At 49.2% G+C, this 25,430-nt stretch overlaps 1 protein-coding gene across 1 annotated transcript in view; it reads right to left on the bottom strand.

The window, feature by feature from the left end:
• Positions 1-7: 7 nt before the first annotated feature.
• LOC108801206 (cholecystokinin receptor-like) overlaps positions 8-25,430 on the bottom strand; it is a 28,915-nt gene continuing 3,492 nt past the window's right edge. The window contains exons 2-5 of the mRNA XM_018573138.1: positions 7,371-7,619; positions 5,041-5,302; positions 2,413-2,540; positions 8-572 (exon numbers count right to left, since the gene is read on the bottom strand). Of these exons, the coding sequence (XP_018428640.1) occupies positions 40-572; positions 2,413-2,540; positions 5,041-5,302; positions 7,371-7,619 (1,172 nt within the window). The 3' untranslated portion in view covers positions 8-39. The remainder of the gene's footprint in view (positions 573-2,412; positions 2,541-5,040; positions 5,303-7,370; positions 7,620-25,430) is intronic.

Here is a 25,430-nt window from a genome sequence, read left to right as displayed (position 1 = left end):
CTCCCATCACCTGCCCCCCCCCCCCCCCCCCCTTCCCGCTCATGGAGGACCCAGACTGCTGACGGTGGTGTAGCTGAATTTGGAAAGAGACGCTCCGGTGGCTATTACATCCTCCTCCGGTTCGCGAAAACGCCGGCAAGGCTTGATGCAGCCGGCGAAAGTTCCCAGGAAGGCTTTGCGAAAACGCGTGTTCATGAAGCAGTAGATGATGGGGTTGATGCAGGCCGACGTGTAAGACAGGAGGTGGATGAAGGAGATGGGGGCCCCAGACAGGACATTGAACGCGGACTCCTCGTCGAAGGCCTTCCAGGTGTTGGCGACGAAGACGGGCATCCAGCAGATGAAGAACATGGCCACGATGACGATCAGCATGCGAATGACCCGCTTCTTGGCCATGAGTTTGGCCTCGGAATTGTTGACCCGCGCCCGGTCTATCTTGCTGCAGCCGCCGGGGGTCAACGTGGACATCTCCATGGTGTTACGGCGTTTGTTCACTTGGATGTAGCAGCCGTCACCCTCGTCGCAGTTGGGGGCCGGCGTCGTTAGTCCCGTCGTCACTCCATTTTTGAGGGCTGAGCATTAAGAAAAAAAAAAAAATATGAATTATTATGAATGCAGCAAAAAGACTGAAATATAGAACAAAAGAATCTCTATCTCTCCTCGTGCTTTGTGATATGTGTGACTTCTACAATGCGAGAAATACGGATGCATCAAAATGATTCACTTTCCTGAATGGACGGGTCTGGGAAGGTTGCCTCATGTCATGGGGAAGGGAGTTCCATAGAGAGGGAACAACACAAAAGAAGTCCTGGAGACCTGGGTGGAGGGCCGCTGATAGGGGGTATGGGCATCACTCCCATAGCAGGCCCGGGCTCAGCAGGCGCTCCCTATGGGTGGCCCCCGGGCAGTATCATTCCAGTAGAGTGCAAGAGAACAAAGCAGTGTCAGTCTAAATCCCCCCTCTAATTCTCCCATCCCCCCTCTCTTTCCGTGCTCCGCCTCCCTCTGCCATCAATTGGCAGTATAGGAGGGAAAGGGAGGTACGTGCTGCGAAACATCCTTTTGGCTCACTAATACATTGTTGCACTGACAGTTCTCTGATACATTGTTGCACTGACATCTCACGGATACATTGTTACAATGACATCTCACTAATGCATTGTTGTGCTAGGACTACTGTGCGGATGAGTTGCACTGACAGCTCTCTGATACATTGTTGCACTGACAGATCACTGACACATTGTTGCACTGAAAGATCACTGATACATTGTTGCACTGACAGCTCACTGATACATTGTTGCACTGACAGCTCTCTGATACATTGTTGCACTGACAGCTCTCTGATACATTGTTGCACTGACAGCTCTCTGATACATTGTTGCACTGACAGCTCTCTGATACACTGTTACACAGACACCTTTTTGCCTTGGCTGCTAACGGACCTCGTTCTGGCACTTCCCCTGCAGCCGGTGCTGAGATCAGGCTGTGTAGACACCTCAGGGGAGGGGTGATGCTACTACCACAGTCATGTGACAGCGCTTAGCCCTCGGCTGCTTGGCAAAGGCACCTTTATGGTAGAGCAGATCACATGATCCTTCACACCGGGGAGCGCAGAGTATTCTCACCAGCTGCAGAAGAGCAAAGAGCTATGAGAGAGCTATGAGAGAGCTATGAGAGAGCTATGAGAGCTATGAGAGAGCGCAGAGAGCTATGAGAGAGCTATGAGAGAGCTATGAGAGCTATGAGAGAGCTATGAGAGAGCGCAGAGAGCTATGAGAGCTATGAGAGCTATGAGAGAGCTATGAGAGAGCGCAGAGAGCGCAGAGAGAGCGCAGAGAGAGCGCAGAGAGCTATGAGAGAGCTATGAGAGAGCGCAGAGAGAGCTGTGAGAGAGCGCAGAGAGAGCGCAGAGAGAGCGCAGAGAAGGTGGATATAACTGGGTCCTGGGATGCCCTTTCTGGGACACTGTCGCCATGTATTGCACTGACAAGGTGGCAGTGTCTCTAAGGAGCCTAAGTGATTGCCGCAAAGTGCAGAGCTCTGTGTTGGGCCCATGGAGCACCAGAAAGGAGGAATTTCCCAGTAAGTCTCTGATGTCTGAAATAAGAACTGTCTGTGAGGTCACTGGGAAGGAGCATTTGGTGAATTGAAACTGGAAATGGACACCATCCTGATCATCTCCGGCATTTGTACGCGTGTGAGCTGGTCGGCGTCTCCGGGCTTACCAGCTGTTGCTTCTCTCAGTCTTGTATCTAATATAACAGATTATGGCCATTTTGCATTTTCCGCTAAGCTCCACCCACAAGCAGATGTATTACTGGAAGGCAGGGCCGTGTTTTCTATCTGGTCCTGAAGTATTAACTATCTGCGGAGGAAAAACAGAACGAGCACTGGCTGCCACCGATCAGTTACCTTTGGCCTCTTTGTTCAGGTCCATCTCAAACTGGATCCCTCTGTAGAGCTCGTGAGAGATGAGCCCGTAGGCCACGATCATGACAACGCCCGGGATGAAGAAGAGCATGGTCAGCAGGATGACGTACCTGAGGACACCAAGAAACATATTTCAACATGAAAATAGCCGGTAACAGGAGGAGCCTAAAAATTCAGTCTTAGAGCTGAACCGGATCGGCCCCAACACCTTCCCCTCCGAACACAGGGAGTCGCTCCCTCTGCACCACCGCCATTCCGAGAGCGCCTTGGATTTATTTCAATGAATACAAAGCATTCTCCGATAGGTTGAGGTGAAGAAGAAGAAGGAGAAGGGCGGATGATGTCTTCTCCACCTTGTCACTGTTTTGCATTTTAGGTCTTGACATACTTGGTATCCATCCATCTGACTGAGACTACCGTCACTTTATTCCACCGGCTTCCTTTGCTTTCGGTAAATACACCGAGTGGCCAGATTATTATGCCCCCCCCCCATCAGTACTTCGTTGGGCCGCCTGGTGACTCCACGAGATGATGAAAGGTGATGCGAGGAATCTGACACGGCGCTGTCGCCCTTCTGTTGTCTTGTACCAGTCTTGCCCCTCCCCCGTTCTGCCCTAACATTGACTAGTCGCTGACGGCCACAATTCGCACGCTCAGACCCAGATTTTCGGCTGACAGTCCGGTCTTTAAACACTTTAACAATGAGCCAACAATGAGAACTTCAGCGCCAAATTATAGCTAATCTGCCTACAAACGTCAGGTGGTCATAATAATCTGGCCACTCAGTGTATATAATAATCCGGCCACTCGGTGTATATAATAACCCGGCCACTCGGTGTATATAATAACCCGGCCACTCGGTGTATATAATAACCCGGCCACTCGGTGTATATAATAACCCGGCCACTCGGTGTATATAATAACCCGGCCACTCGGTGTATATAATAACCCGGCCACTCGGTGTATATAATAACCCGGCCACTCGGTGTATATAATAACCCGGCCACTCGGTGTATATAATAACCCGGCCACTCGGTGTATATAATAACCCGGCCACTCGGTGTATATAATAACCCGGCCACTCGGTGTATATAATAACCCGGCCACTCGGTGTATATAATAACCCGGCCACTCGGTGTATATAATAACCCGGCCACTCGGTGTATATAATAACCCGGCCACTCGGTGTATATAATAACCCGGCCACTCGGTGTATATAATAACCCGGCCACTCGGTGTATATAATAACCCGGCCACTCGGTGTATATAATAACCCGGCCACTCGGTGTATATAATAACCCGGCCACTCGGTGTATATAATAACCCGGCCACTCGGTGTATAATAATCCGGCCACTCGGTGTATATAATAATCCGGACACTCAGTGTTTATAATGGGCTTCTGGTATGTGGCCTCCAGTTATGTTTCGGCCTCTGCTGTTCCGGTCTGTGTTTACTAAGAGCAGCTTATCTGCCATTCAGTAGAGGTGCTGATGTCCTTGTCCCAACCTCATTCCCTGACCCACCGCCCTCACCTGGTAGAGCGCAGAGTACACAATTACTCAGCTGAAGTAGAGCTTATCAGAGAAGGAAGAAGGACGGTGTAATATGAATTCAATGTATGATTCTTCACTATCTACCACTCCCCTATAGCACCAAACCAGCAGCCTCCTGTATATATATATACACTATATTGCCAAAAGTGTTGGGACATCCCTCCACATCATTGGATTCAGCTGTTTTAATCACCTCCATGGCCCCCGGCGTATAGGACGAAGCACCTCGGCATGCAGGCGCTTCTACAAACATTTGTGAAAGAATGGGTCGCTCTCAGGAGCTCAGTGAATTCCAGCGTGGTACCGTGATAGGTTGTCACCTGTGGAATAAGTGGAATCAGTGACATTTCCTGGCTACTAAATATTCTGCGGTCACCTGTTACTGGGATTATAACTAAGTGGAAGCAACTGGGAACAACAGCAACTCAGCCATGAAGTGGTAGGCCACGTAGGCCAGATGTGTCTGGGTTTGGCGGTAGCCAGGAGAACGGTATAGCAAGGTCCATAAAGACATGGATGGGGGAGGGGGGGAGGAACGTGACTGGCCTGCACAGAGTCCTGACCTCAACCCGATAGAACACCTTTGGGATGAATTAGAGTGGAGACTGCGAGCCCGGCCTTCTCCTCCAACATCAGCACCTGACCTCACAAATGGCCCAACATTCCCATAGACACACTCCTAAATCTTGTGGACGCCTTCCCAGAAGAGTCGAAGCTGTTATAGCGGCAAAGGGCGGAGCCAACTCAATACTAAACCATACGGACTAAGACTGGGATGCCATTAAAGTTCATGTGCGTGTAAAGGCCGACGTCCCAATACTTTTGGCAATACAGTGTAAATATATAATGTGTCATAATGTAAATATTCCGCAGTGCTGTACAGAGAACACTGAGCCATTCCCTTTAGTCTCTGCCCCAGAGAAACTCTTGCTATTCTGAACAATATTATACAATGTGGGTGCAGACTGTCTCTCTACACACTCTGACCATGAAGACAACCATGGCCGCCACTGGCAGCAGTTATTCACATACAAAAGGATGCCAGGGACATCTTACCATGCCTGCTGCACCTGGTCATTGGGCCACTTGAGGCGGCACTGGTAGCCCTCGATGTTCTCTTTCATGGTAAAGGTGACCAGCTTGTTGTAGACCAGATATGGGATCATGATGATGATAGAAAGGGTCCAGGTGGCAGCGATCACCTTATATGCATGGGAGCGGGTCTGCCATACGCGGGACTGCAGAGGGTTGCAGATGGCACTGTAGCGTTCAATGGCGATGGCCACGAGGTTGAAAGTAGAGACGCTGACAGAGATCCCTGTACAGAGAGGAAACAAAGGATCTGCTCAGTGGCTGGGCCAATAGATATATTTCCACAAATACACAGCCAGTCCTCAGTTAAGAGAGATTTATTTGGGGCTTGAGTTAGGGGCTATCGTTTGCGTCAGAACTGCTTCTGCCCCCGAACAAGTCAAAGAATATTGAAAGGCTTGATACAGGTCATAGTAGGTCAACTGCAAGCCGTAGGAGGAGTACAATTGTAGGTAAGGAGATCAATTACATATCATAGGAAGTCAACTGCAGGCCAATGAGGCCATACTAGGTCAACTGCAGGCCATACTAGGTCAACTGCAAGCCAAACTAGGTCAACTACAGGCCATACTAGGTCAACTGCAGGCCATACTAGGTCAACTGCAGGCCATACTAGGTCAACTGCAGGCCTTACTAGGTCAACTTCAGGCCATACTAGGTCAACTGCAGGCCTTACTAGGTCAACTTCAGGCCATACTAGGTCAACTGCAGGCCTTACTAGGTCAACTCCAGGCCATGCTAGGTCAACAGCAGGCCATACTAGGTCAACAGCAGGCCATACTAGGTCAACTGCAGGTCATACTAGGTCAACTGCAGGCCTTACTAGGTCAACTGCAGGCCATACTAGGCCAACTGCAGGCCATACTAGGTCAACAGCAGGCCATACTAGGTTAACTGCAGGTCATACTAGGTCAACTGCAGGCCTTACTAGGTCAACTGCAGGCCATACTAGGCCAACTGCAGGCCATACTAGGTCAACAGCAGGCCATACTAGGTTAACTGCAGGTCATACTAGGTCAACTGCAGGCCTTACTAGGTCAACTGCAGGCCATACTAGGCCAACTGCAGGCCATACTAGGTCAACTGCAGGCCATAGGAAATCAACTGCAGGTAGGAGGAGGTCAACTGCAGGTCCTAAGATGTTAACTACAGGTCATAGTAGGTTAACTGAAGGATATAGGAGGTCAACTGCAGGTCAGGAGGAGGTCATCTGAAAGTCAAATGCACCTGAAATGGAAGTCAGAAGCACCTCAGACTAATCTGAAATGCAGGCTGAATGGAACTGAGAACCTTTGAACATGCTCCTCTATACTGCCCTTACACTAATTTCCAACAATCAAGATCAAACCTAACTTCATTCAGGTGGTCAGCAATCCTCTCCATGGTGGACATTACTTGACCATTACAGCCTTATTGACCAATTAAGGTAGTACCAAACTGCAGCTAGGAAATGCTTCCTAAAACGACTAACAGAACTCCATTGTACAAAAGACCATCTGGTAGATCACCAATCGGCATTGCAGAAGCTCACTAGAGCTTGGGGTCAACTTACCCTTATCCCTAGCATTGCTCTTATGATTCTCTATTTGCATGGGGTGCTAACTGTCTAGACTCTTAAGGATGCTGGGGGACATTGTTCTTTATTACAACACTGGGACTGAACATGTACTTGGAAAGAGAGAGCTTGCCATATAGCTCTCCTTTTAGGAAAACTTCAGCAAGTGCATAGGAATAGTCTATCTCAGTAGCTACAGGGCAGGAGCAGGTAAAAACACTACATGCAAAAAGGTTTGTGGACACCTGACTATCACACCTAATATATGGTCAGAAGATAGTGGATACAGCTCCAAATGACTGAGTTCTGGTGTCCAGTAAAGGGTTCTGTTAACGCTACAGCAAGAAAAGGACAGTTTAGATAATTGTGCAAAAAATTTAGGCAAGACCCTATTCTGTCCCACTATGACTGTGCCCCTGTACACAGAGCCAGCTCCAGAAAGACATGGTGTGATGAGTTTCTGCAGAAGAGCCTTGACTTAAACCCTGCTGAGCACCTTTGGGATGACCTGGAACATTGGTTGTTAGTACCTGACCTCACAAATGTTCTTTTGGCTAAATGGGCGCAGATTCCCACACACAGAACTCCACCATCTTGTGAAAAGTGTTACCAGAAGAAACAAGACCACAAAGAAGGAGAGTTCCATATTAATGGCAATGGTTTTGCAATAGGACGTCCAACAAGCTCCTATAGGTGTGAGGGTCAGGTGTCCATATGGAGGGGAGGGGGTTGTTCTCACCCATGAAGTAGGCGGCCATTTTGCAGATGACCTCTCCAAAGATGAAATTGCCCATGAGGTTAGGGATGAGGGTGAAGGGCATACAAAGAAGGGCCACCATGATGTCACTGACGGCCAGGGAAAGTAGGAAGCAGTTGGTGACGGTGCGCAGGCGTTTGTTCATGACGAGAACGATGATGATCAGAGTATTCCCAAAGACGCTGAGAAGGAAGATGATGCAGTAGAGGAGAATCCTCACCCAATTCAGATCTGAAATAACAAGAAATCTTTTGTTAATCCCAAAATCAACAAAGAGAAACATTTTTTGTTTACATTTTGGAGGTTTTTAGGTGGAACTCTGCAAGCGAACTCTAATGCAAGCCGCACACACACACACAAACATGGGTATTTGTCATGTGACTGACCATTCATGAAGGACCATTTACTGACCATTTAACTGACGCAACACAAATATTCCATGGCTTCAAAGTAAAGTTTTTTTCCTCTCTTCTCTCCTTCCTCCCTGGTTTTGTCTCCACCCCCCTATAATAAAGACCAGTCACTGCTGCTCTCTCTTCTTGTGCAGGGTGGCTGGTCTTGTCTCCGCCCCCCTCCTAGACCGGTCACTGCTGCTCTCTCTTCTTGTGCAGGGTGACTGCTCTTGTCTCCGACCCCTCCTGTAATAAAGACGTGCTGCTCTCCTTGTGCAGGGTGACTGGTCTTGTCTCCGCCCCCTCCTGTAATAAAGACCGTTCTCTGCTGCTCTCTTTTTCCTTGTGCAAGGTGACTGGCCTTGTCTCCACCCCCCTCCTGCAGTGGGTGGTGCCTGCTAGGTCCCTCCAACAGCTCTGCTCTTTGCACAGGCTACGTAGAGCACAGTGATGATGTCACTGCTAATATTACAATGTAATATCTGGGCTTGTAAAGGCATTTGGTCCACATTGCTTTAAGTGGACCATTCAGTAAGGTTTTCATATTCCTTCCATGCACAACGCACAAGAACATTATCATTAAAGTAAAACAAACAGCTCCATCTTTTTCTTTAGAAAGTTGTCCTTGAGCCCCAGTCAGTGACTTTGCCTGGGCTGAGAGGATGTCATCAGTCTGCTGCAGGCAGGAGGAAGCATTTTCCTTTCCTTCATTCCTCCCTTCTCTCCCCAACCACAGGGATCAGACTGCAAACTTGTTACTTGGTAGCATCAAGCCAAGGTGAGAAGCTTCTGCAGGGTCTAATCTGTGTCAGACGTTTATGAACACAGCCAGGATTTACATGATTGTGTCATCCCCGATTTCTCAATTTGTTACCATCTTTACATCAAGGTGCACATGGAAGGGCTTTAAACAGTAACAGCAAAAGGTTTTCCCAGCATACTCACCAGCCAGCATGCAAAAAAACTTGTCTCACCGCTAAGGTTAAAAACAGAGGTTTAGATACACGTCTTCTGCAGAATATGTGAAAGCCGCACAGCCGCGCCAAGGCACCTCTCCATCTTGCTTTTAAGGGAGATTGGGCTTCCTCCTGACAAACCTGCACCCAACTTTATCTGTTGCCCCATGTGCTCCAAGATGGAGACTCTCATAGCTTAGAGTTAGCACCGCACTATATGGAGGTGCCTTGACGTGGCTGTGCGGCTTCCCTATATTCTGCAGTAGACGTGTATCTAAACCTCTGTTTTTAACCTTAGCGGTGAGACAATTTTTTTTGCATGCTGGCTGGTGAGTGTGCCTGGAAACTTTTTGCTATCCCTTGATTTCTGTCTGTGACACCACTTCCTATCCCTGCAAAGCCTATACAAGCAATAGGGGGGACAGGAAGACTATTAGGTGACATTTTGGGCCTGAATACTACTTTAAACCCCAACAACATTTTTCTGAAAGCCGAGACCCTGCACAATAAAATAGTAGCAGTTGCGACTTTTTTACGTTGATCAAATCTATAGTTTTCAGTGTAAAACATGCTCTCATAATGCTTCTGGTGCACTCAAACACAAAATAATAATCGATTTCTTCGCACTGAGTATAGAGATACCAAACACGTCAAGCCGTAAAATTGTGTGCGCCCCAAATTGTCCAACATTGTAAAAGCTTTTACAGGTCCAGAGTTCACACCAAGGGACTGATGTAGAAATCTTCCACCCGCCATAAAGTTGGGCGAATGACCAGAGGCGTCCCGAGGCGGGGTGACACCCGGTGCGGGTACCGGGTGACACCCCGCAGTGACGCCATCGCGTGCCCGTGATGACGTCACGCGCGGTACCACTGTTACCTGCCGGCGGCCATCTTGGTGATGGAGGCCGGCAGAGGAATGAGAAGACTTTTCAGAGGGGGGCTGACGCCAAAATGACTGCGAGTCATTTTGGTGTCACCCCTCCAATGGTCAAGCTATTACTCCTCCAATGGTGTCCCCGGGAGCGGGCCGCACTTCCCACACCCCCCTTGTGACGCCACTGCGAATGACGTTTCCTTCTGCATTGCCACCACCAGGGCCGGTGCTAGACTATTTTGTGCCGCAAGCAAGACCAGCTACTTGCAATCCCCCTTCCCCCCCATCACGGATTGGCTGAAGTTTGCAGTAGACGGCTTTGTCTCCAGGGCTCATCATTCGATCCTGTGAGGAAGCCGCTGATCGGGTCTGCGCCCGGGGCCGGATTAAGAGCATCATGGGCACCCCCTTAGCACTGTTGGCCCGTCAGACGGGAAGCAGCTGAGGTGGCTCTCTAATTAGGAGGCCGCTCGCTCCACCGTTGTTGTCTCCCACTGACCACAATGTACCCCCCCTGCCGCTATCACCCGCTGACCCCAACAGTGGCCCGTTTACCCACGCTGCAACATTCCCCCCATTACACACCCCAAACACCCTCCCCCAAAATCACATTCCCCTAGCCCCCATCACACGACCCAACAACCCTACTGAGGGTAACATACCAACAAATAACCACGAAACAGGCGCCCAACCCCCCCGCTAAAATAACCCCTGCTGACCCAAAGCTTCAGGACCACCACATATCACCCTCATTACCTCAGGACTGCCATAACACACCCCATACCTCAGGAATCCTATAAAACACTCATAACAACAACCCCCCATACCAAAGAACTCCCATAACACCGCACGCTGCCACAACGTACAACGTAAGTCAGTGGCAGCAAAAGGGTCCGGCCCTGGCTGCGACTCAGGCGATGGCCTAGTTTGCCTAGTGGCAGCACCAACCCTGACCACCACTAGACGGAGCTGAGGAGCATAGGAAGTTCCTCCGCTGCCTCTACTTTCCAAAATATTTGCCAGCCAGCTTTGGCTTAGTCGTCTCACAATATGAAGCGAGGAGATATTCCACGCTCATAGAAGATCTATCACAGCTGGGATCCCCATGGACACAATGTGATGTGACAACGTGACATGAGATGACCTCATGGAGTCCCTCAAGGGTTTCCCCTGCTGAGGTCAAGTGGAAGGTCCTTGGCCTTGACTCTCTCTTTATATTGGAGTATTTTCATCTGTCAGGAATGCCTTGTACACCACAGTGCGTGGCCAACGCAACCAGACAAATATTTCATTGCTTAGAAATCAACAAACAACGCGGACATTTCGTTCTAAATTTGTTTTCAATGTCCTCCGGGGAATATCCAAAGAATCAGATCAACCAAAGCTGACGTATTTCTGACTGGCTTGTTATATTCTTCACGCTGAAACTCTCGGCTCCCTCTTCATGCTGCAGCAGTGAACGTCTCACTCATACGCAGGGCCGGATTTCCCACAAGGCCAACCAAGGCCCGGCCTTGGGGCAGTAGGGAGTAGAGGGGCAGCAGGGGTGTGGAATTCCTATCTCCCGATGTCTGGGACATGCAGTTCCGGGTGCCGGGCGGGTAGTAGTTTTCTACATATAGCCCGGCTTTGGGCAAGCAGAGCTAAATGTACAGCGGGGAAGCCGTCACTTGTTTTGTACAAGTGATCTCGGCAATGTCGCCAAGATCACTTGTATGCAGCCTGCAGGTCGGCCATTCTCCATGGGGGGGCTTGGCGGATAGGAGGGCGCATCGAGGAACCTGGCCTTGGGGCAGTAGAGGGAATAAATCCAGCCCTGCTCATACGGTTGCAATCCTTGTACTGGCCCGGTCCATGTTGTAGGTGAGATGTACAGTGTATTTCTCTATGAGTGAAGAGTGATCTCTCCAACTCTTAGCCTAGCCAACCCTGCCATAGAAAGTGCCAGAGGGTGAAAGCCTATTCCAGTGTCTGCGGCAGGTGGGCGGAGCTGGGACTCCAGAACAGAGATCTCAGCAATGAAGCTCTCATTTGCCCTGATGTTGGAGCTACTAGAGCTGAAATATCATGCAGTCAATACAACCAAAACAATACAATTATACTCCCATGTGTGATAACATTGTCATCTTGATGGGTAACTCAACCAATGTCTCTGCAGAACTATCAATGGACTTTAAATACCCCCAAACCCCTCCAATGAACTCAAGGCCGAAGTCATCCAATGACATCACAAAGCTATCCAGAGTAATTAAAATCCATATGAAAGTAGATGTAAACCCGGACTGGATGATATTTCCTTTATATCCAGTTTCAAATAGATTCCTCCATTAACCTCACAGAGGACATGGTACATGGACATTCCATGCTACAAGCTTGAGAGAGTCTGTTGCATCTCCCGATCACTCCCGAGCCCAGATAAAGAGACCTTTACCAGCATAGGATCATCATTTTAGTTGCACTTAGAACTGCCCATGCTTCCGGCCAATGAGCTGGCTAATCCTGCAATCTGAAGAGCATTACTGCAGCTAAAGTGTCTTTGTAGAACATCAGAAGGTTGCTCGAGGAAACACTGCAGTTGCACCACTAAGAGTGACACCAGAAGATGAGCATAAGAAAGGAAGACAACTAGAAGGTTCCAACAAACCTCTATGAACACGTAAGAAGTGAGACCATGTGACTTAAGACAGTAAGATCAGTTAGGGTCTGGAACTCACTGCCACAGGCGGTGATTTCAGAAAATAATGTTGAATTGTTCAAGAAACTTTTGGACGATTTCTTAAGGGACCGTAATATACAGGGGTACAGGTAATATACAGGGGTACAGGTAATATACAGGGGTACAGGTAATATACAGGGGTACAGGTAATATACAGGGGTACAGGTACTCCTAGAATGAGATCCTAATAGGTTGGACTTGATGGACTAATGTCTTTATTCAACCTCAAATACTATGTAACTATGTAACTTAGAGCTGCCCGGGTCTTAAAATGGCTCTGTTGAGACCTGCAAGAAGTAAAGTTAGGATTGTAGGGTGTCATGGTCCTAGATCTCAATCAATTGACTCCTTGTGTGTGCAGGGTGTGGCGGCCTGGTGTATCCTAGGAAAAGGTCCATGTAGGTGCTACATTGTACACCCATAAGCTCTGCCAGGGTGTCTTGGGATTCAGAACCCCTGTGGTTGTTAGTTGGGAACCAAGAAAAGGCAACTCGGTGTGGTGATGAGACTTGTCTTATGGAACAGAGCTCACCCCCAGAGAGCGGCTGTGGTGAAGAGTGAGCCTTGAGTTTCTCATACAGGCCAATGGCCGCTGGGAACAAAGTTTAGCTTAGATGTTGCCTGGATGGTGACTGCCAGGCCTTACCCCATGGGGATCCAGTCTTCCACTTGGCTACACCTTCAGTCTTGCACAGTTGTACCGGCTCCTCTCCTGGACTGAAATCGTTTACTCTGATTTCACCGCACACTGGGAGCTTCTGACAAGGTGCATTAGAAGCTACACCAGTCAGATAGAGTCCGCCTCATTTCCTGGGCGGGGGACATCCACCATCATCTAGTGTTGTCACCCTGTTGAAGGAAGTGGAAAAATAATGGATCTACAGGCAGGATTAACAGATAATAAAAAATATAATCGTTCCCGGGAGCTAGAAGAGCAGTCAGGGGTGTGGCAGTGCAAGGCAATGCTAGACCATCCAGTCCCAGGCCTACCCACACTTGCTAGATGGTAGGCACCAGGAGCTACTGCCCCAAACCACATGATGTTAGCTAGGTTAGACCTCTGGTAGGCGTAAGTGGCTCCTTTTGCGAGCGGTGGGATTAGGAGAAGATGAACAGTCTCTGATGTATAGTGTAGGTTTGTAGCTTATAGTATCAGCTGACTCACCAGTAGGTCCAGCAAATTGGGGGAGGTCCAAAAATATCTAATATGGGCTTATTAGAGAGATATGAAAAAAGATCATAAAAACGAAGAAGGAAATGATTAGGGAGAGTCATGGGGAAGAGAGGACAATAATAAGGATTTGGTGGGGGACCGGGAGGGTGGATCTGCACCAACTCATGTCCTTACGTGGACTAGTTTTAAAGATGGTTTCATGCGTCAGTGGACCAATAGGGACTGATTGAAGACTCCTGGGGGGTAGTGTTCTACCCATGGGGTCTAGACTTATTCAAACTTTGAGGATTGAGGTGCAAGCCAAATCAATTTGAACTGTTGTTGGAAGGCCTGGAAGGTTTGCGGGGGTTGCAGAGGGATCACTTTATAGAATTTGCTTTGGAAAACATCATTACAAGAAACGGGCAGACTAGAGTTATGAATTGGCCTTCTAATCAAACAAATTCACTTCATTCTGATGAGGAAATGTATCCAGAGATAAGGAAATGCAGGCAGTAAATTTCTATTGCGCAAAAGTGTTTGTCTATTGGCCGGGTGCCTGACAGCCACTTAATGTGTAAATGAAAGTCTGTTGGTCTGGAAAACGCAAACCGTAAATTGGTTAGGGGACCGGCTAGAAGAGCGCACTCAGAGAGCCGCGATCAATGATTCATAGCTTGAACAGTGTGAGGTTGTCTGTGGTGAACCCCGAGCTTCTGTCCGGGGACCAGCGCCATTTGGCTTGTTTATAAATTATGAACATGTCGGGATGAAATGTGTCATATCTGCGTGTGCAGATGGCACTAAGCTATGCCGTGTATTCAAGCCCAGCTATGCCGTGTATTCGAGCCCAGCTATGCCGGGTATTCGAGCCCAGCTATGCCGTGTATTCGAGCCCAGCTATGCCGTGTATTCGAGCCCAGCTATGCCGGGTATTCGAGCCCAGCCAAGATGAATCCAACTTTCAATCTAATAAAAAGAATCTAGGAACTTAGCTGATCACCGGAAACATGATACGCTCTGGACAAATGTCAGTTCTTAAGTTTGGATGCCTAAAGTGAACCTTTTAGTCAGGGGCGTAACTAGAAATCACAGGGCCCCATAGCAAAATTTTGTATGGGGCCCCGTGATTGCTAGTTATGCCACTTGCAGAGCCCACTTGATATACCAAACAGCCCACCTGAGAGTGACCCTGCAGAGCCCGCCATAGACTCTCTATAGTGGGCTCTGCAGGGTCTCAGATGGGCTGCACACCTCTTACCTGTCTGCGATGTCCGCCTCCTTGGTCGCCAGGGCCCCGCCTCCTCTTCCGTTCCCGGGCCCCGCCTCCTCTTCTATCGACGGTCGCTGGCCAGTGATGTAAGAAGAGGCGGGGTTGCTCTTAGGCGGGCCCCACCTCCTCCTTCACTGCGAACGCCGGCCTCTTCTGCCGCAGCTGCTGGCTGTCACTGACACAGCTCCGCAGCGGCTGTGAGGTGGAAACGTGCCGCGCCCGCTGCACACATCACTGACAGGTTGTCAGTGATCTTCACAGCCGCTGCTGAGCTGTGTCAGTGACGTGACAGCCAGCACCCTTACATGCCATAGCGACCCATGCGGCCCACACAGCAACAAAGGGATGCCCTGGCCGGGCCCCCCTGTGCCCGGGCCCCATAGCGGCCGTCTGGGTCGCTATGGCGATTGTTACACCACTGCTTTCAGTCCAGGAAGTAGTTGGTGACCCTGGATGATACATGAACGAAGATGTCTCAGAGAGAAAAGCAGATGAAGGCATTGTCAGGGGGAGTACTGTGATCTCTATAAGAGTCTGTACACCTGCTGTGGCCATTATAAGAAGGTCTCACTATGCCTGCTGGATGTTTGATCTATAATATTATGTAAGGGAGAGGTCAGTGGGTACACCCCAAGGTGGACAGAAACAGGGCCAAAAAAGGGGATACAGTGAAGTGAATCCATAGCGGAAAAGGACCTCGATGTCCCCAGTCTCGGCCAGCCTGTAGCTTCTATGCTAGAACCCTTCTAGGGTTAATTCTTACCACAGCAAAGCCTGACAACAAATGCTAATGCCGGGTTCAGCGGCACGACAACAGCAGAAGCAAATCCATAACCACTGCCGCACCCATAGCCCCCAGGGCTCCAGCTGTGACCCTGATTCCAGAATGTCTCCTTCCCCCTCATTACCCCCAGATGAAGCATCAATCTATTTACTGCTGAAGTCAAAGCCTGGATAAGGTCTTCTGTAGGCTTCTCGGACGTTCTTTGGAGAATGTCCGCGACTGCAGCGAATAAGAGACGGATGGCCAATTAATTATAATAAACGTGATTGTTGTCTGCGGATCCGGCGTGATTACAGCGACAGATCGTTAAATCCTTTCCGGAACATTTTCTCATCCAAAAAAAAAACAGACCGCAGAGAGCCCTGGACTCGTTACTTCCTCCTCCCAGGCTGGCCCTCATCTCTGCCGCTGCTCCTCTATTCTTCTTTTGGCTCCTTGTTGTGTATTTGTAGTTTTTATTACTTTGCGTATGCCTTGCCCATGTATTCACCCCATTTCACTTTCATGTCCCTTTTACCTCTGGCATTGTGTCCATTCGGGGCAAAGTGCAAGGTACTCTTGAAAGTTTAAAGGAGAACTTTGGGGTTCCATTTTCAATCAGAAAAGCTGTGCAAAGAATTGGTTTTCTTTAGAGCCTGAGTAGAGACGCCTGACCCCCTCCCCCCCGCCAGGATGCATGCAAAGAAGGAACCTTGCTCTCTGTGTGGAAGCAGTGGTCTCTCTTTAGATGTCAAATATGATAAATGTCACCAGCCCACCTGTGTCTTGTGTCAATAATCCATCTTTATTGAGGCAGACTGTCAAAAAACAACGTTTCGGGGGCCACGCAGGGTCCCCTTCATCAGGTTTTAGTATGCTATTTCTTAGTGTCATACTAAAATCTGATGATGGGCACCCTGCGTGGCCCCCGAAACGTTGTTTTTTTGACAGTCTGCATCAATAAAGATGGATTATTGACACAAGACACAGGTGGGCTGGTGACATTTATCATATATTTGAAGATGCACGGCACCATCCGTGGTTACTACAGCTCCCCTCCTTTATACATAAGGGGTTCCGGTAAGGAGCCCAGCAGTTCCTCTCCAAGATTTCTTAAGAGGTCAGACACGCCCCCCCCCCTTGGAGTCAGAGATAGATCCCTCCAATCAGCAAAGCTCATGCCCCCTGCTGTTTGGCAATCTCTGACTCAAGGGGTTGGACCTCATGCCCCCTGCTGTTTGGAGAGCCATAGCGTTGACTAGACATGTGCAATTCGTTTCGTTGCCAATCGAAATTCGGATGAAATTTCAGGAAATTCGTAGATTCGGAGCATCCGAATTTCCGAAACATAACATATCCGAATTCATCCAAAAGCATCCGAATCTGAAATTTCGGATTTGGAACGAATTTCGTTCAAATCCTATGCGTGCACTGTTAACTAGACGTGTGCAATTAGTTTCGTTCCGAATCGAAATTCGGACGAAATTTCGGAAATTCGGATGTATCCGAATTCCGAATTCCAGATATAACGAATGCAAATGAATCCGCATTTCCGATTCTTTTTTTGGACGAAATTTCGTTGCAGCAAAGTGACACTTGAGAACAAAAAAACGTTTTTTTTCCCTCTTAAATGTCACTTTGCTGCAACGAACAAACGAACGAAACGAAACGTCCGAAAGTCCGAATCCGAATTCCGAAACGAATTGACTTTCGGACTCGAATTCCGAAAAACGAAATAAAGCAAAATCCCAATCAAAGCAAACCGAAACGAAACACATTTTTTGCTGGTGCACATGTCTACTGTTAAAGGAGAAGACACAAACTAGCGTCCTCCTGTCACCCTAGGCTCAGTATATAGGGAGCTACAGCTCGCGGTATACTGAGACGCCGCAGCTGAATCGGATCCCGACAATTGTGCCGGGATCCGCTCAGCTGCGTGACTGACAGCTGGCTCTGCCTATCTAGAGGCAGAGCCAGCTGTACCCGCCCCCTCCCCCATCCGTTCTGCCAGTCAGCGCTGGAGGATCGGAGCGGGGAATCCAGCCCCTCCCCTGTCACGGCAGAGAGCCGTGACAGGATCGAGAGGTAAGCGAACGCTGGTATGTGTTCGCTCACCTCCCGATCTACTGACCCGACCTGTGACAGTCTCATTGTCACAGGTCGGCTAGAACTATGAGGTGAGTGGAAATCACCCCCCCCTCATAGTTCTCCTTTAAGATTTAAACGGATAAAAACAAATTAAGAAAAGGATTTTAATGTCCCTTTAATAGTAAAGACGAGAGCACAGCAACCAGAAATGACAATTGTGCCAATTCTGCTACGCCACCTCAAGTTGAATTTTTCGGGAATTGGTCCGAATTCCGAAACCGAATCCGACACGAATTCCGAATCAGATCCAAATACGAATCCAATTCCCGACACGAAACACATATAGGATCCGAATTCCAAAAAGGAAATAAACGAAATCCGAAACTAAACAAAACACATTTTTAGCCGCTGCCCATGTCTAGCGTTGACAGCGAGGAATAAGGGACTGGTGGTCAGACCTGAGCTCTAGCTCTGACTCAGTGTGTGGGTTGGACCTCCGCATAGAGACCACTGCTTCCACACAGAGGGTCCTTCCGTGCAGCATGCTGGAGGCTTTTCTACTCAGGCTGTGGCTGCTTCTGAAAGAAAACCAACTGTAAATCTTTTTTAGCACATTTTCCCGTTCAGTGAAACGCGCGTTTCACTGGCAGTATGTTTTTTTTTTTCTTATTTTCTCTATTTAAAAAAATATTTATATTTTTTTTCACTTTCAAACTTCCCGCCGGCTCCGCCCCCCTGCGACGCGGCCGCTCGCAAGGGACGGAACCCGTAAGTCGGCAGCCGCCGGAGGACCTAGCGGTGATCGCGGACAAGGTAAGTCCTACGCTGTATTCCCGAGTGTGGCTCGGGGGTTACCGCTTTGTTAGCCACACTCGGGAATAACAAGGGAAACGCGCTGAAAAACGCCCCAAAGAAGCTCCTGTACTATTTCGGGCGTATTTCAGCGCATCACTACGCGCTGAAATACGCCCAGGTGGGAGCCATGCCCATAGCACATTATGGGATTTGACTGTTTGAGCGTTTTACAGCGCGTCAATCAGCGCTGTAAAACGCCCAGGTGTGAACCAGGCCTAAGACTTTGGCATTGAAACAAGTTCTGTATGAGTAGGTGCGACACTCAGCAAACCAATCAATGGAAAGGAGAGAAAGTGACCTCATGCTTCCCTATAACCCAAAACACCGGGAATGTCCAATGACTCTGACGAAGGAACCGAATCAGGGTCGCAGAGGTCGCGGCCGGGCCCTGGAGTTCCGCCATTTGGAGGGGGCCTACGACAGGAGTAAGGCGCCCCTGCTGACCGCTGATTACCAGTCCCGGGACCTCTTCCTCCTGTCCTGGGCCCTACATGCTTCACGCTGCTCCCCTCACCTTGTTCCGGGCGCAGCGTGAAGCATCATCCAGCCGGGCAGCAGCCAATGAGTGGGAAGCGGTGTAATCCCCGCCCCCTCATCACACAGAACTGCTGCCCGGTGCCGAATAGAGCTGCTGCGGACACGAAGGGGGAGACAGGGAGCTGGAAGTATGAAGGAAGGTGACACGGGGAGCGGAAAGCTGGGGACATGAAGGGGGAGATAATGGGGAGCTGGGGACATGAATGGGGAGATAATGGGGAGCTGGGGACATGAAGGGGGAGATAATGGGGAGCTGGGGACATGAAGGGGGAGATAATGGGGAGCTGGGGACATGAAACCTGGGACATGGAACCTTCATGGATTCTTGCATCGGGGCCCTGAGGTCACTAGTTACGCCTCTGGGTCAGATTATCTTTCACTAGTCATAGATAAATACTCAAGTGCCTGTAAATACAGCACAGCTTGAAAGTGTGCACTTTTTTTGTTTTTTGAACACAGGCCGGGGAACCTTTTTAAAAAAAAATAGCGGGTAGGTAATATCACTAAAAGTTGCTCTGGGCTGCTAACTATTCACCGCTTCCCCCTCCTCCTGCGGTATTTAGTCTCCCCTAAGCAGACAAGCTGCAGATTGTTGGTCTCGCCTTCCCAGTATTATACGTTATAAGCCCGTGGCAGGCTGCCCGTCACTGGACACATACCTGACACATCAGCTGCACTCTGTCAGATTGCACCGCCCTGACATCACAGCGGTGGCTCTCAGCCAATCGGCTTCCTGCATTCCGCGTCTCTCTCTCTCTCTCTCTCTCGCTTGTCAGAACATTGCCAGCTCTGGACTCTGGCAAGAGCGAGACCTAAATAACTTCAGCAGCGTATCCGAGGAGGACATACCGACACTTCACAGGAGGACAGGAGCACTCAGAGAGGCGTCTGCGACAACGGAAAGTCATGCAGGAAGCAGTACAAAGCCCTCTTAAAGGTTTGATAGGTGCGTGCGATAGCACTGGACTGATGGAAGTACACATTCATTCAGATCAATGAGAAATAAAGTGCTTTTCCCTCGCCGGAGGTTTGTGGTAAAGGTAAGGACCCGGTTCTGGTCCGAAACTGCTGCCTTTCTGGTCACGACAGTCATAACACTCAACAAATGAGCCGCTTCTGAGTGTGTGAGGTTCGGAGCGTCTACTACAAACTTCCATCTCAGTGGAAATTAATTTTAAAGGAGAACTATGAGGGGGGGTGCTTTTCACTCACCTCATAGTTCTAGCCGACCTGTGACAATGAGACTGTCACAGGTCGGCTCAGTATATCGGGAGGTGAGCGAACACATAACGGCCTTCGCTCACCTCTCGATCCTGTCACGGCTCTCTGCCGTGACAGGGGAGGGGCTGGATTCCCCCCTCCCCGCTCCGATCCGCCAGCGCTGACTGGCGGATCGGACGGGGGAGGGGGCGGGTACAGCTGGCTCTGCCTCTAGATAGGCAGAGCCAGCTGTCACTCACGCAGCTGGGCGGATCCCGTCGTCTAAGTCGGGATCCGCTCCGGCTGCAGCGTCTCAGTATACCGCGAGCTGTAGCTCCCTATATACTGAGCCTACAGTGACGGGAGGACGCTAGTTTGTGTCCTCCCGTTACCCTAAGGAGAACTATGGGGAAAAGCCCGGACCCCATAGTTCTCCTTTAAGATATTTATTTGTAAAGAACTTCAGACACAACCAACACGTTTGGGGGGAAATGGGAAAAGGATTCAAAAACTGAACCAAGATACAAACGAAGATTGGAAAAATTACTGAACATTGTTAAGAAAAAAAAGTGTTTTTTTTTACATTATGTTAGGAAACAATTATTATTACTCAATTTTTTAGTAAAATATAAAAGGCGGGGTCACGTCGGGTAAAGATCAGCCCGACGTGACCCCGTCGTATGCTTGTTGCTTGTATGCACACAGGCACCACTGCCTGTTTTTAAATTTTGGTTGCGGGGCTAACAGGACGTCTTTTACACTCTGTTACATCCAGGAAGCTCCCAGCCGGCCAGGAGGCGGTTAAAGGACAACTGTACGTTTAATGCTTAATTGTAATGAAATTACTACAGCCCTCCCTCCCCCTCAAGTGTACGCCACCGGGGAGGGTATGTCTGTTTGCATTCAGTTAATGTCTGATTGTATTATGTTTTTAGACCACCAGAACTGTATCAATACTGCGCTGGTTTTCAATAAAGTCAGTTCTTGGTTTTCACCCTAATAGACAAGTCCTGTCCGGGTATTAGGGGAAGGATTGGCTGTAATTATGATTTCCTGGCTCCAGAGTGGAGGAAGCTGATTTCCGACGGAGGTACCCAGGCGGTCCATCACAGTTTATAAACATTGTTCAGAGGGAGATAGAGAGATACAAAGTAACATTGTTTATCAACATTGATCAGAGGGAGATAGAGAGATACAAAGTAACATTGTTTATAAACATTGATCAGAGGGAGATAGAGAGATACAAAGTAACATCGTTTACAAACATTGATCAGAGGGAGATCATAGGACATGTAGGACAGGAGTACATAGGACACATCAGGAGGTCAAGTGGCATTTCTGGGAAGTGCACCCTCCCTGGTTGGTGGGGAAAAAAAGAATTTGGAAACAGTATCTGATAAAAGAATGTTGACCTGGAAATAATAACTTATCAATGAGGGTTTAATACCATTGAATGATGCCGAGTCACATGACATCTGGCACAGTGCCTTCCCCGCTGCAGAGACGTGTAATCTTATCGCAGTGCGGAGTGAAACATTTGTACCCGGTGGAAGAAGCTTTGCACAGTCCTTTTCCTGTACACACAGGGGAGCTGTATACGGGGTCTGTGCATGCACCCGGGTGTACAATGTAAACAGTATAAAAGGATAACTGATAGTTTATAACAAAATAAAAATGATGATCCCGATATAGCACAGAGCTCGGCATAGGGAAGAGCTATTTCATACATTGCTCTGTCCTATCCGGGTGACTAGGTGGCTGCGCCATTGACATCTCTATGAATTAACGGAGCCGTCATTCACACAGACTCCTGAGATCCATCATTCACTTCCCTCTACTGTGTCTGAATGACAGCTGCATTCACCCTAGCAAAGAACTGAGTTTTGTGGTGCGGTCCGGGAAGGACAGAGAAGAAGAGTGAATTGCATCTGCAAAATACAGCAAGAATAAGCAGAGTCGCCATTAGATCATGGGACCCCATACAGGTGCACCTGACAGGCACACCCTCCCCTCCCCCCCACACCTCATCCTTACAGGACAATATAAACTGCAAAATATCCAATATAACTAAATCAATTGCATGATATACAACCACGGTGGACGCTAATGTTATTGGGTTGGTGATGGGGCATCACACTTCAATTTGGAATGTTGACAGAATGCTGCATAGGTGGCAGAAGGAAGGGTGAGTAGGTTGTGCAATAATGGTGATGAGGGACAGACTGTTCATTAATGGACATGGGAACAGGCTGACCATGAATGGACATGGGGACAGGCTGACCATGAATGGACATGGGGACAGGCTGACCATGAATGGACATGGGGACAGGCTGACCATGAATGGACATGGGGACAGGCTGACCATGAATGGACATGGGGACAGGCTGACCATGAATGGATATGGGGACAGGCTGACCATGAATGAACAATGAAGGACAGGCTGGCCATCAATGGACATGGGAACAGGCTGAATGTGAATGGACCATGGAGGACAGGCTGGCCATCAATGGACATGGGGACAGGCTGACCATGAATGGACATGGGAGGACAGGTTAGCTGGGAATGGACATGGGGAACAGGTTAGCTGGGAATGGACATGGGGCATAGGTTGGCCGTGAATGGTAGTGGGGGACAGGCTGAATGAATACACATGGGTACAGGCTGGCCAAGATTGGCATTGGGGTGCAGGGTGGCCATGAATACACATGGGGGACAGGCTGGCCATGAATACACATGGGGGGACAGGCTGACCATGAATGGACATGGGGAACAGACTGACCATGAATGGACTTAGGGAACCATTTGACCATGAATGGACATGGGGGCAGGGTGGCCCTAAATGGCAGTGGGGCACAGGCTGGCCATGAATACACATGGGGACAGGCTGACTATGAATACACATGGGGACAGGCTGAATATGAATACACATGGGGACAGGCTAGCCATAAATGGACATGGGAACAGGCTGGCCATGGAAGGCAATGTGGCACAGTCTGGCCATGAATACACTTGGGGACAGGCTAGCCATAAATGGACATGGGGACAGGCTGGCCATGGAAGGCAATGGGGTACAGGCTGGCAATGGCCATGGGGGACAGGCTAGCCATGAATGCACTTGGGGGCAGGCTGACTATGAATGGCCATGGGAGATAGGCTGGCCATCAATTGACATGGGAGACAGGCTGGCCATGAATGGACATGGGTGGCAGGATGGCAATGAATGGCAGTGTGGCACAGGCTGGCGATGGCCATGGGGGACAGGCTGGCCATGAATGTACATGTGTGGCAGGATGGCAATGAATGGCAGTGTGGCACAGGCTGGCGATGGCCATGGGGGACAGGCTGGCCATGAATGGGTCACATCAGTGCTGGCAGTTTGGCCATACGCGAACATTTAAGAGTTAAGACACACAGGTTGAAGCTTTCACACCAAAAACCATGCAGCCCCAACCGAGCCTGAGCCCCCCTACTGACCCGAGCACCGTGCTTTCCAATTATATTCAGGGGAACTTTGATATCATTCATTTTATAGCTCAAGAATAGCAAAAAAAACAACCTAGTGTCTCCATAAACAGGGGTACGCCTCTTACAGGGGGTTATCTTAGAAAGCCAACATATCATCCCCCTTAACCAAAGCTATGCTAGCCACACACGGCTCCACGTTCTCTCATTCAGCTAGCGGAATCAATCGGTTCCCACCTTCCGCGCTCACAGTGTGAATGGAGGAATCTCTGCTGCGGGCCATTGTATTCAGGAGGCTCAGAACTCCCAGGTAGCGGAATCCAGTGGTGGTGAGCAGCGACTGATCTCATAGGATGCCGTGACGGCTCGGGTGAAAATCTTACACCCGGTGCGTCTGGTGAGCTGGGTGCAGGGCCTCTGAGGGCCATCTATGGGCAGCTTTAGATTGCTGAAGACCAGAGGACTATCTTGGCGGAGATTATACACAGCTACGGCCAGTGCAGGTAGAAGTATATCCGTGTCTAGGACCTGAAACTACTGGAAATGACAGTCAGGTGACACCAGGGAGGGAATGTACTGTCAGGTGACACCAGGGAGGGAATGTACTGTCAGGTGACACCAGAGAGGGAATGTACTGTCAGGTGACACCAGGGAGGGAATGTACTGTCAGGTGACACCAGAGAGGGAATGTACTATCAGGTGACACCAGAGAGGGAATGTACTGTCAGGTGACACCAGAGAGGGAATGTACTGTCAGGTGACACCAGGGAGGGAATGTACTGTCAGGTGACACCAGAGAGGGAATGTACTATCAGGTGACACCAGAGAGGGAATGTACTGTCAGGTGACACCAGAGAGGAAATGTCCTGTCAGGTGACACCAGAGAGGGAATGTACTGTCAGGTGACACCAGAGAGGGAATGCATTGTCAGGTGACACCAGAGAGGGAATGTACTGTCAGGTGACACCAGGGAGGGAATGTACTGTCAGGTGACACCAGGGAGGGAATGTACTGAATATTACACATTATGAATGGACCTGAGACACCAAGCTTCTAGAAGGTACCACAGCACTGACATGGACGGCTTTCATATTACTGGTAAACCCCCCGCACACTCATCATTCCGGAGCAGTGAAGAGCTGGTTTCCAGTCTCGGCTCCTTGTATCTGGCAGGACATTTGGAAGAATATGTGTTGGCCCCGTAGAGGTGTCACATGGCTGTCATTTCCAGTAGTGTTCCGTTCTGTATTTGGATATGTTTCTCCCCATTGTAGCTTCACCTGCCCCAAATTGCCTACCGGCTTACCTCCGTCCATATCTCTACTTACCCCCTCATAAAAAGTTAGCAGGTTAGTCAGGCAGGAACGGTCTTTCCTGAACCTGTGCTGATTGTCATTAACTATCCCGTTTTCCTGAACAAATTCTACCAGATAATCCTTTATTATGCCCTCTAGCATTTTACAAACTACCGATGTTAGACTGACCGGCCTATAGTTCCCAGGTTGGGGATAGATTTTTAGGATATAACTCCGGAGTTTGGTGTCACTTTTACTGACATCCTGTGCAGACGTTCATGACTTTGATCTGCAGATGCATGAAGCGGAGTAGATAGAAAAGTAACAATGTTATTTTGTATCTCTCGTTTATAAACACTGGGTCTGTTCTTTATTTTTTTACAGCAGCGGCTTCTAGTTTCCATATTTACACAGCGACTCTCGGCTGTCATTTTGACAGTCGGGAATTGCTGGCCAGTGGGTGGAGGAAAGCAGCA

This window comes from Nanorana parkeri, unplaced genomic scaffold (assembly GCF_000935625.1).
Source record: "Nanorana parkeri isolate BGI_ZX_2015 unplaced genomic scaffold, ASM93562v1 scaffold2249, whole genome shotgun sequence".
NCBI lineage: Eukaryota > Metazoa > Chordata > Amphibia > Anura > Dicroglossidae > Nanorana > Nanorana parkeri.
The sequence above is the reverse complement of the archived record's forward strand: the minus strand, read 5'-3'. Positions and strand labels throughout refer to the sequence as shown.